General features: G+C 39.6%; 1 protein-coding gene across 5 annotated transcripts in view; it reads right to left on the minus strand.

The window, feature by feature from the left end:
- BCL2L13 (BCL2 like 13) overlaps positions 1-21,804 on the minus strand; it is a 65,360-nt gene that overhangs the window by 13,783 nt on the left and 29,773 nt on the right. For 3 of the 5 annotated variants that reach the window (XR_003791090.1, XM_029205236.1, XM_029205238.1), the window contains exons 3-6: positions 14,989-15,096; positions 12,852-13,008; positions 8,622-8,691; positions 3,188-3,331 (exon numbers count right to left, since the gene is read on the minus strand). Coding sequence is in view for 3 of the 5 variants with exons in the window: in XM_029205236.1 (XP_029061069.1) it covers positions 3,188-3,331; positions 8,622-8,691; positions 12,852-13,008; positions 14,989-15,096 (479 nt within the window). In the remaining 2 variants the exon portion in view is untranslated. The remainder of the gene's footprint in view (positions 1-3,187; positions 3,332-8,621; positions 8,692-12,851; positions 13,009-14,988; positions 15,097-21,804) is intronic. The other 2 variants (XR_003791091.1, XM_029205237.1) reach the window with 2 other exon arrangements.

A 21,804-nucleotide genomic window follows, 5' to 3' on the forward strand; every position in this document is an offset into this window, starting at 1 on the left:
TCCACCTGCCAATGCAGGGGACACGGGTTCAAGCTCTGGTCCAGGAAGATCCCACATGCTGCGGAGCAACTAAGCCCGTGCACCACAACTACTTAGCCTACGCTCTAGAGCCCGCAAGCCACAACTATTGAACCCGCAAGCCACAACTATTGAAACCTGCGTGCCTAGAGCCCGTGCTCCGCAACAAGAGAAGCTACCGCAATAAGAAGTACATGCACCACAACGAAGAGTAGCCCCTGCTCGCCACAACTAGAGAAAGCCCACACGCAGCAATGAAGACCCAACACAGTGAAAAATAAAGTAAAATAAAATGAAAAAGGAACTACAGACCCACACATTGCATAGACTTAAAGACAGGATATTTTTGAGACATTTGGAAATTTGAATGCTAACAGGATATTTGATGATATGAAGAAATTATTTTTAATTTTTTTTGTGATGTGACAATGGTACTGTGATTTAAAATAAAAAAAGAACCTTTATTTTTCAGAGACACATAGTGAAATCTTTACAGATAAAATTATAGGATGTCTGGATTTTGCTTCAAAATACTACTGTATTAAGAGGGGAAGTGATTAGGATGTGAATAAAGCATAACTGGCAGTAAATTAATGACTGCTAGGACTAAGTGATGGGGGTTCATTATACTCTCGTGTCTGTTTTCATATATATACAAAATTCTCCAAAAGAAAACTTTTTAAAAAAGTAAGTAGTGTAAGAGAATTAAAAAAATTAAAATCCACTGTACCTTCCTCCAAAAAAAGAAAATATGAATAGCTCTATGCCAACAAATCTGAAAATTTAGGGATAATATTCTAGAAAGATTATCAAAAGTTGACAAGAAAAAACAGAAACCTTCCCTCAAAGAAAATACCAGGTGGTTTTGAAGGAATGTTATAGGAAGCAAGGCACAGATGATCTGAGTCTCATACAAATTGTTCCAGGGTACAGAAAAGGAGGAACCATTCTTCCCAACTCTAAATTCTTTTATGAAGCCAGCACACCCTTAAAACTGAAACCAAACAGGAAAAAGTACAGGCCAACCTCACTCATCGGGACTGATACAACTAAATGGTGGAACGATTAAAGGAAATTTAACTCACATTAACATCAGAAAAGACAAGGATGGATTCTAATACCAATTCTGTTAATACGGTGATGATCAGTGCAGTACACTTTTTTAAAAAGACAGACTCATCAAGAAAAAAAAATTGGCATTATTCACACATGGTGTGATTTTCTATGTAGAAAACCCAAAGGAGCCCAGAGATAATCAGAATAATAAGATAGTTGGACAAATCTGCTGGATATAAAGTCAATGCGGAAAAGCCAACTTGACAAAGGAGCCATAGTTATGCACGATGTTAACACTAGGGGAAACTGGGTGAAGGGCATGTGGGGATGCTTTATCTTTGTAACTTTCTTGTAAACCTAAAATTATTCCTAAATAATCTTATTTTAATAAATAATTTTTAAAATTAATAAGTCTGACAATATTAAGTGTTGGGGAGGAGGTACAACAACTAAAGTTCTCATATTTAAAAAGAAAAACTCTTATATGCTGTTGACAGAGGGCAAGCTGGAAACCACTGTGGAAAACACTTTGGCATCATCTTGTAAACTAGAACATGTCTATACTCTTGGAACCAGAAATTCTACTCCCAAGTATATACCCAGAGAAACTCCTGCACATATGGATGAGACTCTTTCCAACAGCAAAAAGGAAGAAATGTCTACTGGCAAGCCTGTAGATAAATAAACTACAGATAAATTGTGACATATTTACACATGGAAACCAAACGCCCATCAACACATCAACTTGGATCATGTGTTCTCAAAGGGGATGAAGTCGAGGGTTAAAACTGGTCTGGGGAGATGTGAGCAACCTTAGATATTACAAAGGCCTGTGGCCCTCCAAAAGGCCCCAGTACATAAACAGACTTATATCTGTGCTTTCAAAATTTCACGTGGGGAGGAAGGAGATGATAAGGATAAAAATGTCTAAAAAGGAACCTTAGGGGGGTGATAATGAAGAAAAAGTTGACAAACAATGACCTAGGTCAATCTTAAGAATACAACACTGGGGCTTCCCTGGTGGCGCAGTGGTTGAGAGTCCGCCTGCCAATGCAGGGGACACGGGTTCGTGCCCCGGTCCGGGAAGATCCCACATGCCGCGGAGCGGCTGGGCCTGTGAGCCATGGCCGCTGAGCCTGCGCGTCCGGAGCCTGTGCTCCGCAACGGGAGAGGCAACAACAGTGAGAGGCCCGCATACCGCAAAAAAAAAAGAATACAACACTGAATGAAAACAGCAAGTTACAGAAGAATACGTATGATACTATTTACATAAAGTTCCAAACATACAAAATAATATACTGTCTAGGGATATATACATATTAAAACTATAATTCAGAATAGAAGTTGCCCTTGTGAAGTAGGTAGGAACATGTGGATATCTAGGAGGGGTATATAAGGAGACTCAAAAGTGTTGGCTGTGTTCTTTTCTTCAACTGGGAGAGTAAATAGATAGGTGTTCATTTATTATTCCTCACCTCTAAAGTGTAAGTATATAAAAGTTATTATATACTTATTATATATATTTTTTCTCAGTATATGTTATTATATACTTTTATATACTAAGTATATAGAAGTTATTTATATACTTTTTGCTAGTATGAAATGTTTCATAATTATAACCACTTAAAAATACCATACATGGGGACTTCCCTGGTGGCACAGTGGTGAAGACTCTGCACTCCCAATGCAGGGGGCCCACGTTCAGTCACTAGTCAGGGAACTAGATCCCACATGCATGCTGCAACTAAGAGTTCACATGCCACAACTAAGGAGCCCCCATGACACAACTAAGGAGCCCATGTGCCGCAACTAAGGAGCTGGCGAGCTGCAACTAAGGAGCCCACCTGCTGCAACTAAGACCCAGCGCAACCTAATAAATAAATAAATATTAAAAAAAAACACATATGAATTTAGGAGTAAAATCTTAATTTAACTTAAACTGCAAGAATAGTCTTTCCATTGATCACCATCCAATCACAATATTAAATAACACTGAACAATAATGTTAATGATATTTAACCTATGCTTTTAAAAACAACCATGAGGGGCTTAATTTTATTTTTCTTTTAAGATGATTAAAAAAAAAAAACAAAAAAAGCTTGAAAGCGCATACCCAGCCGCCTTGCTGAATGATGTACTCGGCAGCATGGTCCTCCAGGAAAGTCACACCGAACTGCAGCAATGCACTCAAAGGTTCTTGACCACGTCTTGTCAACTCCAAAAGCATTTGCCGTAGCAAAATCAGAGGCACCAAAACCTTTAAGGCAAAGATGAGAGAGTAAAAAACAAACTGAAATTCTTACCGTTCATTTTATATGTTCAACTACTAGAAAATACACTCCAGTGTATCATAATGGAACTCCATTTTTATTATAATAAAGGAAATAAAATAGTGACCCCTACTGGAATTTTTGAGAATAATGCATGTATGTTTTATACCACGGAGTGATAGAAATAATATATGAAAACAACCGGGCCTGTGTGTGTGTGTGTGCACGCGCGCGTGCGTGTGTAACAACATATGTACAGGAAATTCACTGAAGCATTATTTATAATAGCAAAAGACCGGAAACAACCCAACGGACCAAATTTTGGTCATCCAGTAAAATATCAAGTAGTTGTTAAAAAGCATAAGATCGTCCACTGCCCAATTACCAAGATTTACTTTCAGTGAAAAAAGATAAAGGAGAGTATGTACAAGAACGGTACCATTATTATTAACATTATTGTTAACAGAACAAAACATCTACACACACGTTTGTATAACCCTATAGTATTTTTGAAAAATACCTAAGAAACTGGTGATAGTGGTAGCCTAAAAAGAGGAAAACTAGGTAAGTGGTGACAAGGGTGGGAAAGTATTTTCAAGTGTATGTCTTCTGTACTTTGTGCATTTTGTACCATGGCCTTTTATTCTATTTGAAAACAAGAACTTTCAAAATTATGAGCTATTTTATACAAGTCATCAAAAACCAGAGGTGTTATTATCACTCCTAACAACCTTATGGCTCAATATTTTAAAATCATAAAAATTTATTTCGGAGACTAACTAGAGTCCCTTTCCTTCCAAATAAAACCCCTGCATACTGAAAAGAACTAAGTACTTTCAATTAACTGTCTGCAGGCAGTCTCTTCTGTCTAAATCATCAAGAGGTCTCCACACAACTGGAAAGGACCGTGAAAGGAAATGAAACCAATTCCAATTTCCTGTCACTGACCCGCCAAGGTCATAGCTGAGGGATTACAACACATTTCTGCAGAAGAGGACAAACAGAAAAGACAATGAGTTTATATCCTTACTAATATTCTTTGGTTTTTTTTTTTTAAGTAAAAGCAGCCCTGAAGGAATCTCTATCAAAGTCTGAAAGAAAAATGCGAAAAACACACATCTTCACTTTTTGATATTCTAAAAGAACTCCAGCCCAAAATGCAGTAAAAACCCCTTCTTAGCACCAATGGAGGGGTATAGAGCTATAAAGAAGACTGTGTTAGGCTTTTTCTACAATCAGAAACCTGTAACACTTTTGAAAACAGAAATGAACACGGCTGTTCATCAAGCCTAGTATTCTGTCCCAGCTGGAGCAGGAGAGGAGCTTGTGAACCAGCCCTACAGACTCACATCACACCAGCTCCAAAGGCCTGGGACGTTCCATACCTCAAAACATTCTCATTTCCCATAATAATCTACGAACATGCATATTTTAAAGTTATTCATGTTTAAGCTCTATTACCTCTTAAAAAAATGAGTTGCAAATATTTCATACTTGCTATATAAAAATAATACTCTTATTTGTTCCAAATTTACCTCTTTCATGTATCAAATGTAGCTGCCCCCGTTTTACTATGTAATAATCTAGAGATAAATCTGTAATCCTCTTTCACTACTGTCTTTAGTCCTTAACCATATTCCCTCTCATTCACTATACTTTTTACGCTGAAATCTACTAATTTAGTCCGTTCTTCACATAGCAATTCCTCCACTGTTTTGATCGTTTAAGTTATCCTTTCCTGGATCTTCTCCATCGATTCCGCATTTTATATCATGTGTACGCCTGATATCTGAACCTAACCCATTGATTAGGTTTGAATGCCTTGGAAATATCTGCTTCAAAATAAAATTTAAGAGACGAGACATTATGTGTCACTCCGTGTGATGCCACAGGAAAGAGAGACCACCACCACTGACACGGTCTTGCCACAAAGATTAAACCTGAATATGATCAGGCCTCTAGAGCAACCTACCAATGGAAAGGAGATACAGTCGGCCCTTGAACAGCATGGGCCGGATACTGAGGGCTAACTATAAGTGATACACTGAGTTTTCCCAACAGTAAATACTACAGTACTACCCCATCCGCAGTTTGGTGAATCCGCAGATGCAGAACTGCAGGTATGGAGGGATGCATGTATGAGGACAGGAGGGCCGACTTTAAGTTATATGAACACTTGCAGCTGGAGGGAGGGTCAGTGCCCCTAACCCCCGCATTGTTCAAGGGTCAGCTGTGCATGTTAGCTGGCATCTCAGTGATTCAGTCAATAAAATCCAGGAGGTAGAAAATTTAACAGAACAAATAATCTGTAAGTAATTAGAGAGAAAAAAAAAAAAAACCCAAGAGGAAGAGTAAGTCTGCAAATTAAGAGACTTAGGTCACATATTATGTGATCATATGTACATGAAATGCCCAGAACAAGCAAATTCATAGAGACAGAGTCAAGCCATATGGCCAGGGGCTGGAAGGAATAGAAAATGGGGAGTGACTACTCTAAGGTATGGGGTTTCTTTCAGGGAAGATAAAAATGTTCTGGAATTAGACAGTGGAGATGGCTGCACAGCTCTGATTGTACTAAAAACATTAAACTGTATATTTCAGAAGGGTAAATTTTATGGTATATGAATTATATTTCAAAAAAATCTTTAAAGACGAGACGTATCAACCAAACACAATGCATGAGCCTTGTCTGGATCTCGATTCAAACACATCAGCTTAGGAAAAGACCTTTGTGAAACAACTGGGAAAATTTGAATACTGAATAAATAGACTATGTGCTGACATTAGAATGACTGTTAATACCTGAGGTAATCATGGTATTCTCAGTTGTTAAAAAAGGGATATAATTATCCCTGGAAATACATACTAATGTATTTATGAGGTGTGCTTCAAGGTAATCTAGGGGTACAGTGTGGGGAACAGATGAAACAAGACCAGACACATACTGAAAGCCGCCGAGGCTGAGGGACGGACACGGGTTTGTTACATTATTCGCTCCGCTTTGTGCACGCCTGACATTTTAATAATGAAAGATTTTAAAAGATGAGTGATGTAATATGCCAGTAAAACTTAACCAAGGCAAACAGTTCACTCCTCTCTAAAGTCTGTTTATTACATGTGAGCACTGTGCCCTAACACTCTAGCCTTTCCCTTTAATGGCCATTCTCCTCTTTTTCTATAAGCAGTTAAGTTCATAGGAAAACCAATTCCCATGAGGAAAAATAAAAGAAAATTAAAGAATAACCTACAATTCTGAGATAACTATTATTTAATGTTTTGGCACACATTCCAATTATTTTTCTTGGCATATACATACTATACAGCCTACATTTATACATGTACTTAAAAAAAATCATTCTATTAATATGGGTTTGTGACGGCTTTATTCCTCCACTTCTTTTGATCTATTTAAAGAGCATTATACCAAGATGCTTTTAAAATCCCTATACAGATGAACTGACATTCAGTTTGGAAACTTGACATGCTTGTGGACATTTTTTTTATTTGAGTCTTATGTACCTACCAGATAGCCATATTCATATAATGATGCTATATCAGAATTTTGCAAACATTCATGCAAAACATAAAATGCAAAATATGGGCTAATTGCTTAAATAAGCCAATCTGATTTTGACTGGGGTGGAAAGAGGCATTTCAGTTTCCTATCATAATAAGCCAGGTTCTTTTTAGCCCTAAAGGACTTAGGAGAGTAATACCAGATTCATCAGAGCAAGTCATATTCTAATTGGCATGCTTCATTTACAGGAGGTATTCAAGCCACAACCTTGGCAAGATGAGGGACTAAAATGAAGCAGGGAATGGGAAAAAAGGATGGGTGAAGAGGGAGAGTAAAGACTGGGGTTTACGCCAATTTTTTAGGATAAGCATAGGATGGGGGGCGGGGGGGGGAAGGCCGGGAGACATACGAGAGTTGATTGTGACAGTCCTAGACAAGGGTGACAGGAAAAGAACATAAAATAGGGGGAGAAGGCGAGTCATATTAGGTATCTAAATATTTGTTGTTTGATATACTAAGAAATATATCATAGCCAAGCTCATTGTTATTTATAAAACGAGAGGTTTGTTTGTTTTATTCCACGAAAGCGAATGAAACAGTCAGCTATTTTAACAAATTTTTTACAGCTAAGTAACATACTAAAACTCCATAATAGTGACTATTTGGTAACAAGGTTCCATGTGTTAAATCTAACATAATAGCCACTGCTTACAGAGTGCTTACTATGGGTCCAGACACTGCACTGAAATAAGCACTGAACCACACATTATGTCACTCAGCTCTAATAAAACTTCTGAAGTTAGTGGCATCGTCTCCACTCCACATATGTGAAAATGAAGGCTTCGAGTGCTTAATCTACCTGTCCAGAGACATGCATCTAGTCGGTGGCAAAGCTGATACTGAAACAAGTCCGATTACAGGCCTATGATGCTAATGATTATGCTATAATGCCTCCAAAGCCTGTATTAAGGTGAGTAAAAATAACATACATCAATTAGGTACATAAGGTCACACAGTCTGGCTCACAGTAGTGACAATTCTGAGTAGAGGTGGCTATTTATAAAAATAACTGTACTGCACTTTCTCATCCCTAGCACCACATCACTAAGGGCCAGACTTCCTCCTCAGTGAGCTGGACCACCCCATAACGCACCCCCTGAGACTCGCCCCAGCAAGGTGACAAGTGGGTAATACAGCCTGAGACAATGGATCAGCAGCATGGTTCAGTGGAAGAACACTGAGGCTGGAATCAAAAGATCTCAGCTCCAGTGCTGGTTCTAAAATGTACGAGTCAAGGGGTCTTAAGCAAGTACTTTAACTTTTTTTTTTTTCCTGATTAATCACCTGACCTAACTAACTAGCTAACTAAACAACAAAACGAAAGTTAATAAAATTCATTCTGCCATCTCTGAGGGATGGCTGTAATGCTCAGATGGTACCCCTGTAAGAACCACAAGAAGCTGTGTCCCCAAAACATACTCACCTGTGAACAAATGACCACCTGGATAGAAATGTCACATCTAAGGCAGAGAAATGAAGAGATCATGGGAAATTCAGGACAGATGGGAAGGCAGATGGCACAACTATGGAACATGTGGTTCTGCGCCAGCCTTAATCAGAAACACTGCATAACACACCTGGATTTATGCATTAAACAACAAGCTCTAACAGTTTTCTCTTGTACGATGCTATCAATCCCTCCTGTACTTTATCACTAACACACTAAAATCTTGTAAGAGAAAAGATAACTTGGTTTATACCTTATTCCAGCCGCTGGCATGAACTGTGGTCTCCACTGTACATTCCCGATATGCCTGATATGTCAATGGCCTGTAGAGATTTTTTTAAAAGTCTGTGTCACAAAGAAGGAAAATTCTAAATTTCCAGATAAATAAACATACAGTCACTACTCTGCTGTTGAACTTTTTGCTAAAGTAACACAGATTTTTCAACATATAGTTTTCTGTGAGACATGGCTTTTAACATTTGGTATGCATTTTTCCTTAAGCATTCTCTACAGGCTGAGATTTATGCTACCAGCTTGGGAAAGCAGTTTACAACATAAAAAGAGAAAAATATAAAATAACAAATTTTTTACAATTGCTTGAAACTTATCCAACAAGGCTTCTATGTTGGAGATAAATATAAACACTTGGGTTATTAATACATAATCAAGTAATAACAAATAACAAAAATTATCTCATTAATAAAACTGAAAGAACAAGTTAAACTTTTTTAACAAGTTAAAGGCAAACAATGTAAAATATTTAAAAATTAAAGAGACACTGTCACTGGAAGACTTTTCAAACTGGGGACAGAAGTTGGAGTAAGCAAGGTCAATAAATGAGCTCTATTTTTAACCTGGAGTCTTGTGACACCCAACCCTGGGGCGAGGCTCTCCTTCTGATTATTCCTGTCACACAGACACGCGTTTACTGAGGGGATGGGCGTGAGTGCTGCATTCTCAGCGTGGGCCCATGTGCAAATTCACACCAACGACAAAGACACTCCATAGCAACTTACACATGAAGGCACCAAGGCTCTTGGACAACAGATTAGTAAGGATTTACCTCCCCCCTCCCCCCACCGCCTTTTGTTGGCAAAGAATTAACATATATGTAAAAAAGGAGAGGCATCTTGCTTTTATAGGATTTTAAAATCCATTCCAAAGGCATTTTCTGCTCTGACCGCCCCGGGTCTGTGATCTCTTCAGCCTATGAATATTTAAGATTGATAACAGGTACACTTACCGGTAGCCTATTGCTATGTTTTATATTTTTATACATTTGTGTTTTATATTCTATTGCATACTAGGAAACTGAAGCTCAGAAAAGCTAAGAGACTGTCCCAAATCCACAGGGCTGCAAGCAGCAACAGAGGAATAGGAATTCACACCCAGTTAGTGCTGGCTCCAAGGGACACGCCGCTGCTCCTAGGATTTTGAAATGGGCCATGACACACTGATGCCCCATGTAGCCAAGGAGCATCTGGACCAGGGTAATGAGGTCCAATAATCCTCATTATTATTGAGGAACACACCAAACTGCAGAAACTCGCTAAAAATAAAGAACCTACGACATCTCACCAATAATTTTTATAATAAATACATGTTCCAACTATAATATTTTTAACATATTGAGTTAAATAAAATATAGTTAAAATCTGTATTTAATATCTTTATGTGGCTGCTAGAAAATTTCTAATTACATACATGTGACCTGCATTTTATCTGCTGGACAGCGTGTGGCTCTAGGTGTTTCAGAAAACAGTTCTGATGACACAGGTATAGTTCTTTTCTGTAAGTCAATATAACGTAACAGCACAGTGACACTGAAGGAGTTAAGATATGAGGGATGACCGTCTTAATAAGATGTTACGTGCGACCTTCCTGCTATCACACTGCCATTAAAGTAAGCGTAGAACTGTTTGAAGACCGGGGAGACACACTAGGTGGTTGTAACACAGGCCTGAAGCAGACACGCTACCGTCTAACCTGCCTGTTGCTCCCTGCAGCTCTGCTTGCGTGCATCAGTCCCTTCATGTCCTTTCCTGAACTGCCTGCTGCGCTGTGCACCACGCCAGTCTTTACGCGGAGTCTATCAGGCTAAAGTACTTTAGCATCCTTCAGAATGAAACATGATTTGAAACATTATACGTACACACATATATGCACATAAAAGATCCAGCAGATTAAAACACTCAAAGGAAATCTTTTTTTTTTTTTTGCGGTACGTGGGCCTCTCACTGCTGCGGCCTCTCCCGCTGCGGAGCACAGGCTCCGGACGTGCAGGCTCAGCGGCCATGGCTCACGGGCCCAGCCGCTCCGCGGCACGTGGGATCTTCCCGGACCGGGGCATGAACCCGCGTCCCTTGCATTGGCAGGCAGACTCTCAACCACTGCGCCACCAGGGAATCCCTCAAAGGAAATCTTAAACGTAGAAAAATAAGTAGTTAAAAAATCAGCCCTATCTAATGAGCTACTTGAATTCAGCAAAGAAGAAAGGGGAGGGGGAAAAACTCTTCTTTTCTTTTTTTCTTTTGGCTGCACTGTGCAGCTCACAGAATCTTAGATCCCCCGACCAGGGATCGAACCTGTGCCCTCGGCAGTGAAAATCTGGTGAAGTCCTAACCACTGGACTGCCAGGGAATTCCAGGGGAAAAACTTGTCAGATTGCTGGTGCTTGGCTGTATGAAGAGCTCAGGATTAGTTTCCCTACTTTAACAAAACTGTTTGGGGGAATAAGTAGTATTTTCCACCTTAAAAATACTGCCATCAACCTGTATAATACTTCTAGTTCATCATCAGTTATTTTCAGGATATTAATAACTTTTTGAAGTTGTTAAGCTTTTGGGGAAGACAAAACAAATATTCATCCAAGACTGTATTTTTTAAAATACAATTTACTTTGCAGTGAAAAGATCAATTTGTCCTGTAGATCATGAAAAGGACTCCAAATACATATACTATCATACTGTTTTTCACATACATTGTTCATATATAAAACTATAATGCTGTTCTTTGGAGAGCTCGTAATATCCCAGTAAAGTGGAAATGAACAGAGAAGCTAGGACAGAGGGAAATGACTTGACACAAATAGTCTGCATCAAAGCTGGAGACCACTTTTTGCCTTATGCTTCTCAGTTACTTTACTCCCAGTCCCAACCGCTTTTACAAGTTCTTTATGTTTGTATTGGCCAAAGAGTAGGCTCCTTCAAATCTAAGATGAAAGCTAAATATACAAACTCCACGCAAGTATGGCTGCTCTGGCTTAAGCAGAGTGGAGTGGGCCTCACCTCCTCACAGCACTCTGAAAGCCTCCTCACAGCACTCTGAAAGCCACTGCTGTGCCTCCAGATTTCCTGTCTCAGTTTTACTTCCCCACACCCAGAATCTTCTCTCCACGTTTATTTTTAAACTTTCTATGTATAAAGTTAAGAAAATCCAAATATGATTTTCATTTCACTGTTTCTTATGTATAGCTGGGATTTTTACATTTGCTCATGTCACCAAAATATGCGGAAACAAACTGAATCATCCTTAGACCCAAATTGCTTTCTCCTAACAAATGGTAACGTATAAGCTTTGCCTTTGTGGAAGTAAGGGATTACTTTACTACAACAGTAATTTGGCATCTGAATGTTGGCCCCTTGAGTGAAGGAACAGTCTTCACCTTGTTTTAGTCATCAATCTTCATTAAAAAACATTTTTTTAAATTCACACCAATCTGTTAATGATTCTCATAAAAGAATTAAGGGAAACAAATTTTTAAGGTTTACAATAAACGACTTGGTTCTACTTAATATACTTTCATGATGAGCTTCTTGCCTTTGGCTTTAATAGCCAGCACGACAGCTCGGAAAGAAGTTTCCACAGTAGGAATGTGGCATCAGTTCCACAGGTAGGTGTGCAACCCGAAAGTGTAGCAACATCCGGGACACCCCAAATATAGACACAATGTCAATCCCACAGTACAATGAATAAAACCCCAGTCATTCCACTTACGCTGGTCACGAGGGAGTGCTGGTAAAAAGTGGTCAGCACAAGCGAAATAGCCTGTGTTTACAACCGGTGAAAGCATTTGTTGAAACCTGACAGCCCAACAAGTAAATACAAACGGTCAAATTCATGCTGGAACGGTTAAATCACTGCTCAAAACGCAAACAGAGATGATTTGGGAAAGCAGAAAAAGAAAAAGTAGGGGCTTCCCTGCTGGCGCAGTGGTTGAGAGTCTGCCTGCCGATGCAGGGGATACGGGTTCGTGCCCCGCGCGTGCCGCGGAGCGGCTGGGCCCGTGAGCCGTGGCCGCTGGGCCTGCGCGTCTGGAGCCTGTGCTCCGCAATGGGAGAGGCCAGAACGGTGAGAGGCCCGCGTACCGAAAAAAAAAAAAAAAAAAAGAAAAAAGAAAAAGTGAAGACAAGTAAGTGAGAAAAGAAGTGACACTGTTCACCTAAAACGGAGGCTTAAGAGCGCAGAGGCCGTGGGGACTCACCGGCTGAGGAGCGTCTGCAAGGCCCCGAGCAGAGGCGCCCTCAGCTCCTGTGACGCCTTCTCCCCGAGGTGAGCCAAGCAGTCCTCTACGGAGCTGTCGGGGTTTGCGGGGCTGAACACGGGCGAAGTGTGGCGGTCGAAGCCTGTGCTGGCGAAGGCTGAAGATGACAGAAGGAAAACCCAAGTTAATGAGCAATGTCAGAAGCTGTGCTGTAAAAGCTCAGGGGGTTAAGATGCCAACTACTGGGAACTAGCTAATAGTTAGTTATAAGCCAGTTAAAAATGTCAGATAATCGTTATGGGATATTAATGTTTCCTTTAAAAGGCCTTCAATTTAGAGGTTTCTTTTTTTTAAGGAAAGATTTTTATGAAAAAGCTTAGTTTCAAGAGAAGAAAAAGGCTAAACTGACATGGCAAAATACACAAACCAATTTGGTATATTACCGCAGACCCGTTCAGTCAAAGAATGATAAATGAGAGCAACTCCCAGCTCTATCACCCCTCTCTTAAGATTTGTTTTTACCTTTACAAATGTGGCTCTTCTTAAACTAGATTCTAATGTTATTCCACCTTAGAGGACCTCATGACTTTCATTCCCTTTTAGAGTGAACTTCCAAACTCACAATCATGCACATGGATATGTTTTAAAAGTATACAAGCTGCCCACTCACACAGCCAGCTTCTCCTCTGCTTCCTCACTCCCTGTTACACAGACACAGCCCTGCTCTAACTGCAGGAAGGAGAGGCCAGATCATCCCTGGTCCAGGGTACAAATGGGGTGCAGGGCATAGACCTCCAGGAAAGCAGGTGGCTTGTACCCACTCCCAAGGGTTATCAATAACCTCCATAAAGCATTTATTGCACTAATGCAAAGCTTGCTCCTAGAAGGCTGCAAATTTCACTAGAGTTAAATATGTATTTCTTCAAGAAAGATATACATGGCTACAAAGTTCACAGATGCTGCACGGTCTGAGCAAGCCTGAGAACGCCCACTCTGATGCTAAGTCTTGGGGAATACAGGTTCGATGAGGAAGTGCATATAAGCCTTCGTTGCCATTTTCTTTTCTGCCTTTTGCCCATTTTGCCATGCAGTACTGTTATCAGAAATGGGCAAGGATTAAAACAGAATTATAATATTAATCATTTAAAAATGTCAGTAAAGGAAAATGAAAGAGAACATTAACATTAGGTTTTGTTAATGTTCAACAGGGAGCTGATTTATAAACATGATTTCTATTTTTTCTTGTTAAAAATTACTGGGCAGGGAATTCTTTGGCAGTCCAGTGGTTAGGACTCGGCACTTTGACTGCCGAGGGCCTGGGTTTGAGCCCTGGTCGGGAACTAAGATCCAGCAAGCCACGTGGCATGGCCAAAAAAAAAAGAAAACAAAAAACCCCAAAAATAAAAATTACTGGGCAATACACATCTACACAAAAACTTGTACATGAATATTCACAGCATCATTATACGTAATAGCCAAAAAGTGGAATCCACCTAAACAGCCATCAGCTGATGGACGTGCTGCATCTACATACAATGGGAAGTACCGATCTGTGCCACCACGTGGATCACCCCTGAAAATACTATGCTAAGTGAAAGAGCCAGTCACAAAACACCACCCAGCGTATGATTCCATTTACGTGTAGACCCATAACAGGCAAATGCATGGAGACAGAAAGCATATGGATTGGGGATGGAGACAGGGGGCTGCTGGGACTAGAAGTGGGAAGTTACTGTCAACGTATAGAGTGTTTCTTTTGGCGGTGTTAAAAATGTTATCACTGCCACCACCATCTATAGCACATGAAAAATGAAAGCAGCATGCTTATTCTCCCTTTAGTGTTATTAATATAAAGATATCAATCACACTGAACGGAAAGTCGTACCTTAACATGACTGTTTCGTCCATTACTTAACACCAGAAAAGGTTCCATCTACTCTGTTGGGTATAGTTTAGAAACTTATAAACAGATTCCCCCAGGAAAGAAAGAGGTACTTTCTAGTTTCACCCCTATAATCCTAGACCCATGAAGCTGTGTAATGTTGTGAACACGCCACTGTAAAAAAAAAAAACAAACAAAAAAAAACACCACACCAAACAACCCGCTAATTAACCAGGAAAATAAGGATAAAGAGACCTTCACAAATTTCTTTGTCCAGGGATTTTAGCTCTTCTTCAATTTCAGTTTTAACTTTTAATAAAACTTCTTGATCCAGAGATTGTGAAGCTATATCCTGTTGAACCCCTGAAACCAATAAGAAAGGTTACTAGTGAAAGAGGGGGAAAGAAAACATTAGAATTTGGGTAGGATTTTAAGCATTAAGTCAGAAAATACAAAATCAAAATTCATGATCTTGACTAGGGGCTAGGAGATAACGTAAAGATGAGGAAGGTGAGGCCTGGGTAGGTTGTCCCATGACTATGGAGGAGCTGTGACTGGAATTCAGGCCAGTGTGAGTACAGAGCCACTGATGCAGCCTGTGTCTTCCTCATCATCTGGCTGGGCTGCTAGGAAGGAAACAGTTCAGAAACAGTTTTGACATAACAGGAAAGGAAACCTAAAAGGCTGTCTAGATCAGTGATAATGTCTCCTGAAAATGACATTCACGGCCCCTTACCTTCACATCTTCATGCAAACTGCAGCTCAAGAGAGAAGGCCCATTATCATCAAAAGATTTATATCCTCCAAATTAAGAAAACCATGAATATACCAAAAGTATGGGGCACAAGCTATTCTCATGCAGTAAAAGGAAAAGTAAGGTCCTGGTCTGTAGCACAGAATGGAGAACAAAGAGGAAGGCTCCAAAGGAGAAAAATAAACCAGATGCTGAACAATTTACTCATTTTTCCTGCCCCAGATATTTGGGGCAGAGTGTCATCATTTCATCTGAAACCCTGAATCCAACTATGATAGTTCACTCCTCCCATTCAGAATATATTTATTTTATATATTCCCAGTACTTTCACAGTTGTTTGTATCACTACCAAGTTTTATAAACAGAGGTTTTAGGCTTTAATATGCTTTCATCCTTTGCAAACAAAAAATTCTGAATTCAAAGATGAGCTTACTAATTTAATTTAGGTCAAGAAACTTACAGCATCTGTAGGTCTTTAAAATGCATTCGAAAAATAAAAGGTTAATAAACATTTCTATATCGCACAGATTATCTGATTAGATTTCAACTTTCAAAGTTGACAAAAATAATTTTCCTTCAGGCTACATAAAACACTTTCCTTCTGAGCTGAGACTAACTAAAATAAAACTCAGACCCTCAAAAGGTTTTTTTGTGGAAAATATAAAATTCCTTAGGTATTTCTAGTTGAAATGCAACAGAAAGGATCCCCTCAGTGTCATGGTTAACATATATTTTATTTAATGACATTTCATTTAACATTTCTGCCTATATATATATATATATCTTAGTTGAAACTATATACATAAAAATTTTAAAACATTACCTAAAACAATATGCTACTAAACAACCAGTGGGTCACTGAAGAAATCAAAACGGAAATTAAAAAATACCTGTGGACAAACGGAGACAGAAACACAAGAAGCCCAAATCCATGGGACGCAGCAAAAGCAGTTCTAAGAGGGCAGCTTGTAACAACACAAGCCTACCTCAGGAAACAAGAAAAATCTCAAATAACCAACCTAACCTTACACCTAAAAGAACTACAAAAAGAAGAACAAATGAAGCGCAAAGTTAGAAGAAAAGAAATCATAAAGATCAGAGCAGAAATAAATGAAACAGAGGCTAAACTCAGAAAAGATCAATGAAACTAAGAGCTGGTTATTTGAAAAGATAAACAAAATTGATAAACCTTTAGCCAGACTCATGAAGAAAAAAAGAGAGGACCCACGTAAAATAAAAAGTGAAAGAGGAGAAGGTACAATCCACACCACAGAAACACAAAGGATCATAAGAAACTACTATAAACAACTGTACACCAATGAAATGGACAACCTAGAAGAAATGGATAAATTCCTTGAAGCATGCTATCTCCCAAGACTGAATCAGGAAGAAAAAGAAAATATGAATAAACCCACTGCCAGTAATAAAATTGAATCAGTAATTAAAAACCTCTCCCAGGGCTTCCCTGGTGGCGCAGTGGTTGAGAGTCCGCCTGCCAATGCAGTGGACACAGGTTTGAGCTGTGGTCTGGGAAGTTCCCACATGCCGCGGAGCCACTAAGCCCGTGCGCCACAACTACTAAGCCCGCGACGTGCCACAACTACTAAAGCCTGTGTGCCTAGAGCCCGTGCTCCCCAACAAGAGAAGCCACGGTAGTGATAAGCCCGCGCACCACAACGAAGAGTAGCCCCTGTTCGCTGCAACTAGAGAAAGCCCACACGCAGTAACAAAGACCCAATGCAGCCAAAAATAAAAAAAAAAAAAAAAAAAAAAAAAGAATCTGCCTTCCAATGAAGGGGACAAGGGTTTGATCCCTGGTCAGGGAACTAAGATCCCGCATGACACCAGGCAACTAAGCCCAAGTGCCACAATTACAGAGAAGCCCATGAACTGCAAAGAAAGATCCCGCATACTGCAACTAAGACCTGACACAGTCAAAAATAAATTTAAAAAAAACACACAATCTTACGCAAAATTTGAAGACAAAATGTATCCTATGAATAAGGTAATCTTTGTAAATTCTCATAAAGCATAAACATCTATCTTTACATATAGGCTTTGTTTTTCCAATTTTTTTTTTACTGTGGTAAAATACATCTAACAAAATTTACCATCTTAACCATTTTTAAGTGTACAGTTCAGTAGTATTAAATACATTCATAATGTTGTGCTACCATCCATCTCCAGAACTCTTTTCATTTTGTAAAACTGAAGCTCTAGACCCACTACACAGTAACTGTCCATTACCTCTTCTCTTCAGCCCTTGGCAAACACCATTCTACTTCTCTCTCAATTCTGACTACTCTAAGTACTTTATGCAAGTGGAATCATACAACATTTGTCTTTCAGGAACTGGCTTATTTCACTTCCAAACTTGTAATAAATCTCAAGTACTGCTTATAATTAGAACAGGTTTTCCTTTTAAAAGTAATCTGTAGTTTAGACGGCTCTACAACTTCACCGATTAATATCATTACACTAGGTAAAGTGACTTCCAGAATATACGTAACATTATTAAAACAAGGCAAACACAGACTGGGAAATTATTTGGGGTCAATCTTATTTCTTTCACTGAAATTCTCTCTCTCCATCTGGCTTCCTGGAAGGCATCTCAGTAAAGGGGAAGGTAAGCTTTGAGGCCAAGCATTCCAGCTCATTACACGTGACTTTAGGCAACGAAAATAATCTTCCTGAGCCTCTCCTCTTACGTAAACAGGAAAATAATACCTACCACAAAGAGAAGCTGTCAAGGGCAGTGAGATAAATTAGTTAAGCTCCAGCACATCAAAAATGCTCAAAAGATAGTGGCTCCCACCCACCAATCCTTTTGACTCTCTAAAATGGGTTGTTACCATTGCACAGTGATCCTTCCCCAAACCTTGTCCCTGTGAACAGAATCAGCTTATCATAGATTTCTAATCAATGATGTTTATACAGAATCTGCTTTCAGTACTCTAACAGTCTGGACCAGCAGAAACAACCTTCTGACAGTTTAGATAATGCCAAGTGACATAAAGTGTCTGTTTTAACACCAACAGTTACTCTCACTCTTCAACAGCTGCAAGAGAGAATGGCTTAATATCAAATGATCTAAAACTAAAATACAGAAACTTCCCTGGTGGTCCAGTGGTTAACAATCGTCTTGCAATGCAGGGGACACCGGTTCGATCCCTGGTCGGGGAACTAAGATCCCACATGCCGCAGGGCAACTAAGCCCACATGCTGCAACTACTGAGTCCACGTACCACAACTAGAGAGAAGCCCGCGCACCACAACAAGGAGCCTGCATGCTGCAACTAAGACCCGATGCAACCAATAAATAAATATAAAAAAAATAAAACTAAAATATATATTTTTCCTGTACACATGTCCAACAGAGTTTCGTTAATTTATATTAAAAAACACAGAAGGAAAGTTAATCTTTTAAATATAAGGGTACATTTCACAATAAATTCATCTAGGAAGCTTTACCAGGAAGCTACAGTCCTGACTACCAGAAGGTCCCTGGTTTTCCAAATTTCCAGATGTGACTGCCTCAAAGAGACTTGCCTTCAAACTTTTTCCAGGCTCAAATAGTCTCTGGCGTGCTCAACAATGGAAGAATTTTGATCAGTCACTGCCATGAGCTACAGTGAACACAGTACTTTTAAGACAAACCCTTCTCTTACCTACCTGATCCTCCTTCACATGCACTTCCACAGCAGAAGCAGGGTGACCACCATGCTGAAGAGCTTGGCTTAGCCTTTTAAGTTCTGCAAAAACATCTCAAACTCAACATCGGCCAGCTTGCTTCTGACCTGTCCTTAATCAGAAACACAGAGCTCCTGAATATTTCAGACTCTTTCCAGGGAATACAACCTGCTGGATGAACCTTTTTATAAGGCTTCCTGACAAGAGAAGTAGTCCCTCCATTCCTTGCATTCTAGATTTTATACTCAAATTAAGCTGGATCATCAGAAAAATCCCCAGATAATATTACCTATTTGTTATAACTGAGCTGCACTTTGGTGCCATTTCCTTAGCTTTTATCCACAATTACATTAAGTGTCTTGAAATGTAATACAGTATTTGATATTGACATTTTCTACTGCATTTCTCTGTGCCTTATGTAATAAAGCTCTAAGTGAAAAAACAATTCTCTTAAAGAATAACATTCCCCTTTAAAGAAAATAGTATAGCTTCTGGTTATGGGAAAAAAATCCTGGGAACTAAATGCAGTAGTCCCCTGTGTGGTTTCAGTTACCCGCAATCAGCCACGGTTGGAAAATACTGAATAGTAAATTCTAGAAATAAAATTCATTACTTTTATATTACACACCATTCTGATTAGTGTCGTGAAATCTGGTGGGGTCCCGCTCCATCCCACCTGAGACCTGAAACATACCCAGCATATCCAGACTGTGTACACTACCCGCCCATTATTATAGGAAAACACCAGTACACACAGGGTTTGGTGCTAACCGGCACCGTTTCAGGCATCCCCTGAGAATCTTGGACCATATTCCCCATGGAGGAGGACCTACTGTATACCTTCACTTATTTTTGGCTTTGCCTCAGAACCAAATTCACTGCTCAATGCTAGGATTACTGTATAGGACCCTATAGACTACATACCTGTGATCTATTATTCCCACTATGGAAATGTAGAGTCTTCCTATTCTGACTTGATTGGAATTTATTTATTTATTCCCATTATGTATTAATTATAAGGCATATTAAATGATATATGGTAAGAAATTTTTAAAAATTAATTCCTCTTCCCACCCAGTATGAACTCACTGCCAATTTCTTCACTAACAAAAAAGACATTTTTACCTAACCTGGACTGCTCTTCCTTTTCCTGATTATTTAATTCTGTCCACCCTGCAAGGACCAATTTTTTAAAATTAATTAATTAATATATTTATTTATGGCTGTGGTTGGGTCTCTGTCACTGCGCAGGGGCTTTCTCTAGTTGCGGCAAGTGGGGGCTTCTCTTTGTTGCGGAGCACGGGCTCTAGGCGTGCGGGCTCGGTTGTTGTGGCTCGCGGGCTCTAGAACGCAGGCTCAGTAGTTGTGGCGCACGGGGTTAGTTGCTCTGTGGCACGTGGGATCTTCCCGAACCAGGGCTCAAACCCATATACCCTGCATTGGCAGGCGGATTCCCAACCACTGAACCACCAGGGAAGTCCCAATTTTTTTTGGCTTTGCCAGGCGGCTTGCAGGATCTTAGTTCCCCTCCCAGGGATTGAACCCAGGCCCTCGGCAGTGAAAGTGCCGAGTCCTAACCACTGGACCGCCAGAGAATTCCCTGTAAGGAACAATTTAAGCCTCTCTACTTTTACACAGTAACTTCACTGACTACTTATGTATCACTGATGTTTGAACATGTATATCATTTAATCTGTGCCACATACTTTAACACTTAAATATATACTGTCTTATACCATTCAATGATATTATAGTTTGTTATCATTAATCTGACCTGATTACAAACTACAAAATATTTGAGGTAGTCCCTTTGTCCTAGACTTGGGTCAAGTAAGGACTAAAAAAGTACACGAATACTTGAGAGCAACAGCTATCACTGTCACTGCGATGAAGACTCAAAGCATTACAATGTATAACACAACAACTCTGCTGGAAAGAAAGGACACAAGAAAAAGACAAAAAAATAAAAGTTATAAAGAGATTCAGAGGAATTTTTAAAAGTTATCAGTATATTCTGAGGCTACCTCAAATGACAAAAGTTAAAAGAAATAAAGAAAATGAGTAGTCATTTTATGTAAGAGAGTAAGAATACAGAACAACTACCTACACAGGACAGTAACGAGAACATTTATTTATGGTGATGGATTGTGATGGAGAGCACTGAGGAGGAGGAATGGAAAGAATAAGACCTCAACCACCATCTCCAAGCTTATGAGAGTTCTCAGAAATGACTTGCCCAAGCTGAAATAAATTATACAGAAACAAGATTAGAAAGTAGATATTCTGGTAAGTAAAATTATTACTGAATTCAAAAACATACAATTACAATTTTTGAAGTACAATGAATGAAAAATAAGGAATATATGAATGTTTTATCTGCCATCTGCCCCTTTCAGGAAAATCTGCACGCCTAAGACACATACACACCCTCACACCCATCACAGCACCACCAACACCAACCCCAGGCAGCAGAGGCCGCAGAGGAAATGACAGGAGGTCTTGGTGGCCGCGTGCCTCGTCCTGCCCGATTGAAGAAAGGCAGCTGCTTACAGGCGCGCCTGTTCTCATGAGACTAATGTGACGCTAATTACACACGGCAAGTTGTCGTACTGGATAATAAGCCATGT

Source organism: Monodon monoceros, unplaced genomic scaffold (genome assembly GCF_005190385.1).
Source record: "Monodon monoceros isolate NGI ecotype Baffin Bay Population unplaced genomic scaffold, NGI_Narwhal_1 Super_Scaffold_6, whole genome shotgun sequence".
In the NCBI taxonomy this organism is placed as follows: Eukaryota; Metazoa; Chordata; class Mammalia; order Artiodactyla; family Monodontidae; genus Monodon; species Monodon monoceros.